This window comes from Coregonus clupeaformis, chromosome 5 (genome assembly GCF_020615455.1).
Source record: "Coregonus clupeaformis isolate EN_2021a chromosome 5, ASM2061545v1, whole genome shotgun sequence".
In the NCBI taxonomy this organism is placed as follows: domain Eukaryota; kingdom Metazoa; phylum Chordata; class Actinopteri; order Salmoniformes; family Salmonidae; genus Coregonus; species Coregonus clupeaformis.
The window spans coordinates 26,000,313-26,013,193 of record NC_059196.1 but is presented as its reverse complement, the minus strand read 5'-3'; the positions used below and the strand labels follow the sequence as shown (position 1 = coordinate 26,013,193).

Genomic DNA, 12,881 nt, shown 5'->3' with positions numbered 1-12,881 from the left:
TACTTCCAAAGTTGTGGCAAAATGGCTTAAGGACAACAAAGTCAAGGTATTGGAGTGGCCATCACAAAGCCCTGACCTCAATCCTATAGAACATTTGTGGGCAGAATTGAAAAGCGTGTGCGAGCAAGGAGGCCTACAAACCTGACTCAGTTACACCAGCTCTGTCAGGAGGAATGGGCCAAAATTCACCCAACTTATTGTGGGAAGCTTGTGGAAGGCTACCCGAAACGTTTGACCCAAGTTAAACAATTTAAAGGCAATGCTATCAAATACTAATTGAGTGTATGTGAACTTCTGACCCACTGGGAATGTGATGAAAGAAATAAAAGCTGAAATAAATCATTCTCTCTACTATTATTCTGACATTTCACATTCTTAAATTAAAGTGGTGATCCTAACTGACCTAAGACAGGGAATTATTACTAGGATTAAATGTCAGGAATTGTGAAAAACGGAGTTTAAATGTATTTGGCTAAGGTGTATGTAAACTTCTGACTTCAACTGTACATGTTAGTCAATCATTTCACCCACACCGCTCCCACGCGTGAAGGAGCGTCTGCATAGCCAAGCGCTAAAATAGAACTTGGCTTGACGCGCTGCAAGTCCCAGCTCTCCCATCTACTCATTGGTTTTCAGGAGCATACAACCCCACGTGGGTATTTGAAAGATGAACGGGGAGAGATTTATTTTAGATAACTAACTAAAAACTCAGAGAGCATAATTGAGGTCATATGAATTTAACATTTTAATGATTCTGCCATTTTCAAAATAATGTCCCCAGTCCTTGACTTTCCCTAAATAAGTCTATTCAACACACTGTCGTCCTTAAAATTTCGATTTTACAAACAGAGTTTGTGTTATAAGAAGTTTTAGGAGGACATGTAATCCCCCCCTTTCTTCACCAGTTGGCTGCCATCTGACAATGGCCCATCGAAACTACACCTAAACTATATCAAAACTAATTTTACATATAGTCCTATAATAATAGATAGCCGAAAGACAATATTAAATTGACAATAGTCTGATGGGTGACAATATTATCAATTGCCTTGTGAATGAAGAGACTGCAGTGCAGTGTGGGTAATTGGCAAAGAAGGGAACGGAGCTTACCAAAAAGCAACTGTTTCAAATCCTCCTTCATGCAGGTAAGACGTTTTGATTTCATAACCTATCGGAAAGAGCAGGTTCTAAGGTTTCTAAAACACATACTGTACATTTGCCAAACAACTTTAAATGTTTGGGACTTTGGCAATGAGGCACTTTAAATACTCCCCCCTAGTCAGATGAACTTGTGGATACCATTTTTATGTCAGAGTGTTTAATAGTCACATGTACAGGGTTGCATGTGTGGTTGCAGGGTACAGTGAAAATCATAGGCTCCAAACTCCAACATGCAGGACTAAGTGAAGTAAAATAATGAAAATTGTAATAAAATAAAAAATCTAAATAGAACTATATATATCATAACAACTGTAGCTGTGATGAATAAATGTCCATAGGGGTGGAGGCTGAGTAAAGACTGTTGAGGAGTTGGCGGGGATTGACATTAGAGGGAGCAGCATGACCATTGAGGGGGTCTGGGGAACAAGTTAAATAAAAACTATAAAAATTACAATAAAGAAAATCAATAATATACAATAATATGAAACAACTGCAACAGTGATGAATGTTGTTGGGGTGGGGGCAGAGTAAAAGCCAGTTGAGGAGGTGTGGGGGGAAAATGTCCATAGGGGGAGTAGCAGGAGGGAGAGGGGAGCAGGTAGCTGACTAGTGGTGGCTATTCAGCAGCCTGATGGTCTGGGGTTAGAAGCTATAGGCCAGTCTTCCAGTTTTTGCCATGATGCTCCTGTACTGCCCGCATCTGAGTGATTTAAGTGGGGAGAACAGGGCGTGGCTTGGGTGGCTGGGGTCCCTGATGATCATCTTGGCCTTCCTGCGACACTTGGTGTTGTAGGTGTCCTGTAGGGCAGGCAGTGTGCACCTAATGGTGCTTTCGGCTGCACGTATCACCTTCTGAAGCGCCTTGTGGTCCGCGTGGAGGAGTTGCCATACCAGGCTGTGATGCAGTCCGACAGTATGCTCTCGATGGTGCTCCTGTAGAACACTGAGGGCCCTCGGTGACATGACAAATTTCTTCAGCATCCTGAGGTTGAAGAGTCACTGTCGTGCCATCTTCACCACGATGTCTGTGTCATTAGACGATTTCAGCTTCTCTGAGATGTGTACGGCGAGGAATTCGAAGTTATTGACTGTCTCCACGGCGGCTCCGTTGATGAGGATGTGGGCGTGTCCAGCCTAGTTCCTCCTGAAGTCCACAATCAGCTCCTTTGTTTTGCTAAAGTTAAGGGAGAGGTTGTTTACCTGGCACCACACCGTCAGAGTGCCTACCTCCCTGTAGTCTGTCTTGTCGTTGTTGGTAATCAGACCTACTACTGTTGCGTCGCCAGCGAACTTAATGATGGTGTTGGAACAGTGTGAGGCCACGCAGTCGTGGGTATACAGGGAATACAGGAGGGGACTGAGGACGCACCCTTGTGGGGCCCCCGTGTTGAGAATCAGTGTCGAGGAGGTAATGTTGCCTACCTTCACCACCTGGGGGTGGCCTGTCAGGAAGTCCAGGACCCAGTTGCATAGGGAGGAGTTCAGACCCAGGGCCATGAGCTCTGTAATGAGCTTATAGGGCACTATGGTATTGAAGGCCGAGCTGTAGTCGATGAACAGCATCCTCACATATGCATTCCTTTTGTCCAGGTGGGGAAGGGCAGTGAGCAGTGCAATGGCGATTGCGTCATCCGTGAATTGGAGAGGGTGGAGTGTGTCGGTGAGGGAGGAGGTGACATGGTCTTTGACTAGCCTTTCGAAGCACTTCATGATGACGGAAGTGAATGGTCGGTAGTCATTCAGTTCAGTTACTTTCCCTTTCTTGGGCACAGGGATGATAGTGGACATCTTGAAGCAAGTGGGTATAGCAACCTGAGCTAGGGAGAGATTGAAAATGTCGAAGAACACAACAGCCAGCTGGTCTGCACATGCTCTGAGGGCTCGGCTAGGGATGCCGTCTGGGCCGGCAGCCTTGCGAGGGTAAACGCATTTGACTGACTTACATACGTCCTCAGTGGAGACTGTGAGTGTGTAGCCCACGTTGTTATCGGGGCTCTCCTCGGCAGTTCAGAGTCATTGTGCTCGAATTGTGAGAAAAGGGTGTTTAGCTCCTCCGGTAAGGTGGCGTTGGTGACTGCAAAGTGGCTTTCTTTTTGTAATCCGTGATCAGATTACTATTGTCCCCGGTCACCTTGCCCTGTTCATAAGCAGCATCACTCTCTTTCAGTTTTCCTACAAGACTGCTATCAATCCACGGTTTTTGTTTCAGGAACGTCATCTATGCATTTTTTTTATGAATCCGGTGACTGAGTCGGCGTATTCATTGATGTTATCTCCAGAGGCGACCTGGAACATATTCCAGTCCATGTGATCAAAACGGTCATGGTGCGTGAATTCTGATAGGTTGGACCAACGCTGTACAGATCTGTCTCTATGTGCAGTTTGAAGAAAGTTGCTAACACAATTGCTAACTAGCGTCAGCGCAATGACTGAAAGTCTATGGTATCTGCTAGACTTCCAGTCATTGCGTTAACGGTAGTTAGTGTTGGCTCACGAAACGAGCTCTAACTTCCTTCACACTGGACGCAGAGACATACAAATGGAATCGACGAGTTCATCTGACTCTGGGGAAGTAGATAAAATACCTAAGTATCCATTTAAGGCATGGGCTCTATTTCATTCTATTTTGTAGAATATTCCAGTCAGTTCTACATGTGAACACTTGCGGCAGCATAGCCATAGACTACTAAACACAGACTAGTAACATAACAACTTGAAATATGATATTCTGTTCTTTTGAAATAAAATGTCTTAGTTTTTTTAATGTTTCTAAAGACCTGCCTTAATGAATAATGAATTTATTTGTGATGGTGGTGTTGGCTATAACACTTGAATTGTGTTGTTGTGGTTTTACGTTACATATAGCCTACAGCAACATAAACTAATTAAAATGTTTTTTCCCCCTCATATTATAATGGTAGGCCTACCTAAAACCTTCATAAACACAACCAAATGATTATTTTTTGCAATAGTATATACAGTTGAAGTCGGAAGTTTACATACACCTTAGCCAAATACATTTAAACTCAGTTTTTCACAATTCCTGACATTTAATCCTAGTAAAAATTCCCTGCCTTAGGTCTGTTAGAATCACCACTATATTTTAAGAATGTGAAAAGTCAGAATAATAGTAGAGAGAATGAATTATTTAAGCTTTTATTTCTTTCATCACATTCCCAGTGGGTCAGAAGTTTACATACACTCAATTAGTATTTGGTAGCATTGCCTTTAAATTGTTTAACTTTGGTCAAATGTTTCGGGTAGCCTTCCACAAGCTTCCCACAATAAGTTGGGTGAATTTTGGCCCATTCCTCCTGACAGAGCTGGTGTCACTGAGTCAGGTTTGTAGGCCTCCTTGCTCGCACACGCTTTTTCAGTTCTGCCCACAAATGTTCTATAGGATTGAGGTCAGGGCTTTGTGATGGCCACTCCAATACCTTGACTTTGTTGTCCTTAAGCCATTTTGCCACAACTTTGGAAGTATGTTTGGGGTCATTGTCCATTTGGAAGACCCATTTGCGACCAAGCTTTAACTTCCTGACTGATGTCTTGAGATGTTGCTTCAATATATCCACATAATTTTCCTTCCTCATGATGCCATCTATTTTGTGAAGTGCACCAGTGTCTCTTGCAGCAAAGCACCCCCACAACATGATGCTGCCACCCCCGTGCTTCACGGTTGGGATGGTGTTCTTCGGCCTGCAAGGCCCCCCTTTTTCCTACAAACATAACGATGGTCATTATGGCCAAACAGTTCTATTTTTGTTTCATCAGACCAGAGGACATTTCTCCAAAAAGTACGATCTTTGTCCCCATGTGCAGTTGCAAACCGTAGTCTGGCTTTTTTATGGCGGTTTTGGAGCAGTGACTTCTTCCAACTATTGTTTGTACAGATGAACGTGGTACCTTCAGGCGTTTGGAAATTGCTCCCAAGGATGAACCAGACTTGTGGAGGTCTACAATTTTTTTCTGAGGTCTTGGCTGATTTCTTTTGATTTTCCCATGATGTCAAGCAAAGAGGCACTGAGTTTGAAGGTAGGCCTTGAAATACATCCACAGGTACACCTCCAATTGACTCGAATGATGTCAATTAGCCTATCAGAAGCTTCTAAAGCCATGACATCATTTTCTGGAATTTTCCAAGCTGTTAAAAGGCACAGTCAACTTAGTGTATGTAAACTTCTGACCCACTGGAATTGTGATACAGTGAATTATAAGTGAAATAATCTGTCTGTAAACAATTGTTGGAAAAATTACATGTGTCATGCACAAAGTAGATGTCCTAACTGACTTGCCAAAACTATAGTTTGTTAACAAGAAAATTGTGGAGAGGTTGATAAACGAGTTTTAATGACTCCAACCTAAGTGTATGTAAATGTAAATCGTCTCCTGAGTGGCGCAGTGGTCTAAGGCACTGCATCGCAGTGCTAGCTGTGCCACTAGAGATCCTGGTTCGTATCCAGGCTCTGTCGTAGCCGGCCGTGACCGGGAGACCCATGGGGCGGCGCGCAATTGGCCCAGCGTCGTCCAGGGTAGGGGAGGGAATGGCCGGCAGGGATGTAGCTCAGTTGATAGAGCATGGCGTTTGCAACGCCAGGGTTGTGGGTTCGATTCCCACAGGGGGTATGAAAAAAATTATAATAATGTAAGTCGCTCTGGATAAGAGTGTCTGCTAAATGACGTAAATGTAAATGTAAACTTCCAACTTCAACTGTATGAAATGTATTTAGATCCCCAGCTTTTCTTAATAGTCGGAGTAGAGAAACACTAAATGTTGTATGACCCCGGGACAAAATTCTACAAAGATGCAACTAAAAAAAGGACCTATATGCATTTCAGGTAAAATAACAACCCAATGTTCATCTCCCAGGACAAATTAGCTAGCAACAGCAAGCTAGCTAAATGTCCATGAATGTTTCATGTGTGTTTGACATGCCCCCAAATTAATATAGTTGGTTGATATTTTAACCTGCGTGTCATGGTCCGATGTGGATGGACAAAATCAACATACACACGCGCGTGGCCGGTGTAGTCAGCATGTTAGTCCTTAGCTTCAAGTGCACCATGTTGTATTCATGGCCAGGCAGCTAACCAGCAGGGTTCCAGCCACCATGCAAGCCTTGTTAACCCTTTAAACACTGCCTCACAGAATAGAGCAGAGGTCAGGTTGGGGAGGCAGGGTCACATAAAAAAACAAAACGCAGGTGTATTGACCATGAGACATTCCATTTAACAGTTTCAAATGTTTATATTTTATCCGAAACGTCTCATCCATCCTGCAAACCACTCGCTCGCACTGCCTGTCTGCGGGGAAGGTGTATGTGGTAGGAGTCTCTGTCAGTGGCATTTGCAACGTGTTCCCAGTGCACGCTCAGCTCGCGGCCCTTGCTGTGGTCCTCCCTGTGTCCAGTGTTCCAGCTGAAAGGGGATTCAGCTGACAGAAGCGAATTCTGACCAAGAAACGCTCCCGCATAGGCAGTGATCACCTAGAGCAGGGTTTCCCATCTGGCGGCCCGCGGGTGATTTTTTGAAATTGTTGGACATAAGACTGTAAAAACATCAGCAAATCAGCTCCAAGTGATTTAAATCCGTTCCAAAGTGTTCCCACACATAATAGAGAGATATGTGATCGTACACAAATGTAAGCAAGGTTTGAAATTATTATGTTTTAGTCAAGAATTATATTTGTTTGGGTTTTTGGTGGGAATTTGCAGTCTACAAATTATTTCTAATTATGTTCCGGCCCCCTGACCATCCGTTCAAGAAAAATAAAAAAAATCGGCCTGCGGTTGAATCTGATGATCCCTGACCTAATGACAATTTCAAATGGGGGCACCGGAGTCCCGAAATCTTGACCTTGCTAGGGCACAAACCATTTTCTACCAGGAAGAAAAGGAGAAAATAGAATGCAACGGAGGGAGGGGAGGGAGATGAGGAAGTAAGATAGGCTAAGTGAGCACATTAATGTTGACAATGTTTGTTTGCTGAAGTTCAAACCAGTCTGATTATTTGTTACATTGTGTTTAAAATTATGAATGTAAAAGACTGAAATAAAATAAATCATATTCATAATTAATTAATCAGATGCGTGTCGCGAGCTTGTCATTTTTCCAATGCACCTATAACGTTCGTAATTCATCAACACTGTCGATTACAGCCATATTGAGGCTAATGACATAGGGTAAAGAAAACTACGTTTTCACATTACACCCTCTTGAACTGACCCATATTTTCCTGCATTCTAGAACACTGAGTGGACTCATGTATTTATTGTCCGTTTGTTTAATTAGAACGCAGGTGAAATCTATGAATACGCAGATTTTTGAAAATGCTGACTTTTGAAAGCTAACGGGTAAGAAACATGTCTTGCGTGTAGACACAATGCACTACATAAGTGGAAAACAAACCAAGCTGCAACACAGATGGCCAAAAGTCTGGGGTGTATCAATCGACTAAATATCGATCCAGCATACACAGACAACATTTTTGCTGGTAGTAGCGTTTTGCCGGAATTCACACTAGTGATTCGTATTTTGTGTATCTATGCACTCTCTTACAAACCTTTCTGTAATATGTTGAACAACTACATTTTCTTTAAATCAACTAGTAATCATGGTTGAGAAGACTTGAGGGCATAGCAGGAAATGTTTATACATTGTTTTTAAATGGAGTCCACATATGAGAAGATCAAACTTTCATTTCTAATTTTCTACAATTAGCCTACCATCCCTGTTATAATCTGAGTCATTGTCTGGTCAACTCAGGACAGAACTTTCCTAGACACTGAAGTGAATTTGTTCTGACCTGAGTTGACCAGTCAATCAAGGCCAAGCCTTTCGATCAGAAAGAGGAAAGATGGAGAGTTCAGCCTGGAGTCTTCTTACCTCTAGCCCAGGGATGTCAAACTAATTTTCCCCGCGGGCTGCATTTGCTCTTCACCGAGGTCCGGAGGCCCATACTTAATATTGATTATTTATTCTGCGTTAAAATGTGTAAAACATAGTCCCCTATCCATCGCTTGTGGAATTTTCGATGCTGTAGCTGGACAGAGTGAAGAGTCTATAAATGTAGGTCCATTATAATTTCTACACAGTTTCGATTTGGTTTTAGTCATTTCAATGTCGATTGAGATCGTTTTCCACCGAAGAAGAAGAACAAAACATTTATTTTTTCAAACCACCCGCGGGCCGGATTGAATCGGCTAGCGGGCCTTGAGTTTGACACGTGCTCTAGCCTATATAATTAGCATAAAAGGTAATAAACTAGTCTCTCAGTTTACATCGAAACAAGTAATCAAAATCCTGTTCTAAAAACAGTAATGTTTATGACACAAATGTGCTAGCTGTCACACCCAAGCTTCCCCAGTGTGCTAGCCGTCACCCTCAAGCTTTTGCAGAGGGGCATCTCTGTAATCTCTCAATTGAACTATTAAAAAAGCAGCTTAGGAGTGATTAAGACATCGCAATCGATTAAGACTTGGCAGCAGCCGCATCTACCGACGGGTCAATAAAGGCTTGTTAACTCATTCACAGGGAGAAGCGTGACAACTTGGAATCGGTCTTCAGTCCGTCACCAATATCAGACAGATTATTGGAGATATAATTCAATAATTATCCTGCCACTGTTGTGTTGTTGGTATTGATTTATTCACCCAAATGTCTCGCCACTCCACCCCCCCAGGCATAGTGTAGCATAGCATATGGACGCTTAGCAGGAGACAGAGTATAAGTCCCAAATTGCACCATATATACCCAATAGGCCCTGGTCAAAAGTAGTGCACTATGATGTGAATAGGGTGCCACAGAGGCACAAGTGACAAACACCAACTGAAATGGTCTGCCCTAAGAACATGATGTGCAAAAAAACAGTACAGTAGCCCTTTGTCTAGCACATGTACTGCAGTGTGAGGACATCAAACATATGGCCTGTTATTAAACCTCTTAAATGTAACTGCATGTAATCGAAAATGTAATCTACGTAATCCCCCAAAATAATTATTTATCATGTGAGGGCCATAAACAATAACTAGTAATGCTGCATACTCCAAGAAAGGTTAAAATCTCAGCTTTCTGGTAAGAATTGTTATAAATTGCTGAGGTGTAGTCACTTGAGGACACAAGCTCAAGTACACAGTACACATATTAAATATTTTATATGATGTATTTTCTATTCAACAAAACCATATGAATAAAGCTTGAAATTACTAATATTTCTTCAAAATATAGTATAATCCATTTATAAAATGACTAACTATAAGAGTTCACCTTCCTTATAACCAATGGTGAAAAGTACTTAAGTAAAAATACCCGAAAGTACTACTTAAGTATTTTATTTGGTTATCTGTACTTTACTTTAACTATTTATATTTTAGACAACTTTTACTTCACTACATTCCTAAAGAAAATGATGTACTTTTTACTCTATACATTTTCCCTGACACGCAAAAGTACTTGTTACATTTTGAATGCTTAGCAGGAAAGGAAAATTGTCTAATTCACACACTTATCAAGAGAACATCCCTGGTCATCCCTACTGCCTCTGATCTGGCGGACTCACTATACACATGCTTCGTTTGTTGGAGCATGCCCCTGGCTATCCGTAAATTAAAAAAACAAGAAAATGATGCCGTCTGGTTTGCTTTATATAAGGAATTTGAAATTATTGATACTTTTACTTTTGTATATTTTAGCAATTACATTTACTTTTGATACTTAAGTATATTTAAAACCAAATACTTTTAGACTTTTACTCAAGTAGTATTTTACTGGGTGACTTTCACTTTTACTTGAGTCATTTTCTATTAAGGTATCTTTACTTTTACTAAAGTATGAACATTGGGTACTTTTTCCACCACTGCTTATAACTGTGAAATACATATTTGTATATTTAGTGTTAGAGAAAATGTGCATATTTTCTAAAGTTCTCTCTTGACCAAAATGTCTGCCCCCATTGCTGTGAACTTCTCAGAGCTCTAGCTTGGCTTCCAGAACTCGTTAGGAACTCAACCTTAATCTCATATTAATATTGTCCATCTATGACAAACAGAAAGTGTTTTTTGTTTAAAATCTATGAATTACTTTAGATTACTGGCTATAAATCGGTCTCTGAATGTGCTACAGCGACGAACCCACTCTCTCCTGCTGCATTACGATGCAAGGATTCCAGGTTGTTAGTGGCTGTGACGTAGGGTTCAGCAAGGAGTTGATGGACAGTCGGAAGAGCGAATGAAATGGTAGGAGGGACATTCCAGCTTCAAGTGGTGTCAGATTTCACATCCTTCTTCACACCAGTGTTGCCAACTTAGTGACTTAGTCGCTATATTTAGCGAGTTTTCAGACCCCCTAACGACACATTTTCAAAAAAGCGACTAGCGACAAATCTAGCGACTTTTTCTGGTGTTATTGGAGACTCTGACGTGAAAGCACGTATCGTTCTTACTCTTCTCAACGAGCAGTGGGTGCTACCTTGGGCCCCACCAGGGCCCCACCCCGTGGGCCCCACCCCCGTCCCAAAGCACTCACAGGCGGCCCAGTAATTTCGATCTATGGTGTCCACATACTGATTTAGAAGCTAAAATGTCGGTCGGTACCGGTACCAGAACCAAGCAGGTGCCCAAAACAGGGGACTTTACATCTAAGAGGTTGTACAGTACAATGCCATCACACATGCACGTATGCATGCGCGCACACACTGTCGACCACAGATTGATATTGGCATGATGTTTCAGTCTGTTAATTTCACATCATCATACAGTTCAATAATTACAGCATATTTCTGAACACAAAAGATGGCCAGATATTGGTTACAATGCAACTTCCATCTGTCACATTGGTTACTGAACCCACACTTCAAACCCACAACAACATATGAAGATAGAAAAGAACATAATGTACTAAGTGCAGAACAAAAGATGTAAGTCATGACATATGTTATACAGTCAATTATACCTCTCAGTCCTACAACTGATTAGACCTGTTATAGTCAGGTTTACATTACTGTCCTGATTCATAACTTGATTATGAGGCAAACATTTGGGGTACATTGACTTCCATTGGTTTTTGGTTAGAAAATGCTAATATTATTGGTTGGTGCAAAGTTTGGTAACAGAATGAGGACACAAACCGTCATTCTGTTACCAAACTTTACATCTGCACTGTTCTTCAAGCAAGTGTATTTTTGTAGAATTTTCTGTGGAAATTGTTAAAAGTACTCTGTGCATAGAATTGTATGGTTTGATTTAACTTTGCAGTCATTGGTTTTTGTTTGACATACATTTTAAAGTGACAAATCTGAGTCTCAGCATCACTCTGTTACCATGGAATTGCTCTAAACAAACCCAAAGCGTGGATATTGGTCTCTCCTTATGCATAAGCTGCTTTCAAGGAATAAACAATTGTTTATGTGTGTCTGTGTGTCTAGGAAGCACCAGTTAGAGGACAACCAGACCTAGTACAAGGTGCTGTGTCCCTCCCTGTAAGGTTGAGGCTCACCTGGTCCAGGGTGGGATCCCGTGGGTGCTGGATCTCAGCTGCCACCACAGCAGCAGACGAAGAAGAGGGGTTTTGGAAGGCACAACCTCTACACTGTAGTAGCCTGGTCACAGAGCACTCCACGGGGTCCCAGATAGCATTGTAGGCTGTCCGTGTGTGTGTGTGTTTCAGAGAGAGAGAAAGAGAAAATGAAAATAAAGGACAAAACAACTAAATGCAAAGTAACCCACAGAAAAGCCTGTAGGGAGACAGCATCAAAGGCCTCTTGAGCCGCCAGCCACACATTAACCCACTCGTCAGCACAGGAAGGCATACACCTTAATCCTGGGGGGAAATGAATTTGTATAAACGCTCTTTGGCTAGTGACACTGATTGCTGTTTTATAATGACAGATCGTTTAAATGGATCATTACTTTGAAGGGTGGATCAAAGGTGTTTGGATCATAGAAATAAAATGATTCATTCTTATTCTTTGGCTTGGATACAAACACTGTCAAAGGGAAAAGTGACTAGGGGATTCTAGCAGGCACCATGGCTTCTTTTGTCCTGAATAATCTATTGAGTCAGTGATTTGGATGGATCCAGGTTAGAGCCTTTCAGAGGGGAGATCGTTCAGACAGGTTTGTTTCTCTCACCCTCACTTCAAAGAGAGGGGAGCTCTCCAGCATAGACTTATGGCATTAATGAAGCAGGGATTTTGTAACTATGGAAACATCTTGCTGACTGTAGTGTTCACCTCCTCTGACAGTGCTTCGCTCCCTATATGGGCATCCCCAGAGGTACTAAAACAAGCCCGAACAAGGAAGGTCTGTAATAGCAGGTTCTTCGTATGTGGCTGTATTATTCCAAACCCCCACAGTGAAATCACAAATTAACAAATTCCTGTAGGTTAGGCAACAATGTAAAGATTAAAGATAAAGTCAGATGTATGATTTCTTTCAGGCCTACCGGTGTTGTTGTTGTCCCTGTAAGGCTGAAGACGGCTTCTGAGGGCCTGTAGGGCTGCGATGCCCCGGACCGCCAGTAGGTTAGGGGGGTCATGGGGACATAGGGGCCTGGGTGGGAGGCATGGACACTGGGCTGGACCTGTGGCTCCCCATCCTCTGGTGCCTCTAAGCCTGGCTATCTGCTCCAGATCACACAGGCTGCTCTGCAGCTCACCTAAGGTACACGGTCACAAGTTACAACATCCACTTTTAATTTGATTGAGGGTCACTGACATAAGGATAT

General features: G+C 42.2%; 1 protein-coding gene across 1 annotated transcript in view; it reads right to left on the bottom strand.

Moving 5' to 3' along the window:
- brip1 (BRCA1 interacting helicase 1) overlaps nt 1-12,881 on the bottom strand; it is a 108,964-nt gene that overhangs the window by 55,281 nt on the left and 40,802 nt on the right. The window contains exons 24-25 of the mRNA XM_045213786.1: nt 12,600-12,812; nt 11,652-11,797 (exon numbers count right to left, since the gene is read on the bottom strand). Coding sequence (XP_045069721.1) covers nt 11,652-11,797; nt 12,600-12,812 — 359 coding nt within the window. The remainder of the gene's footprint in view (nt 1-11,651; nt 11,798-12,599; nt 12,813-12,881) is intronic.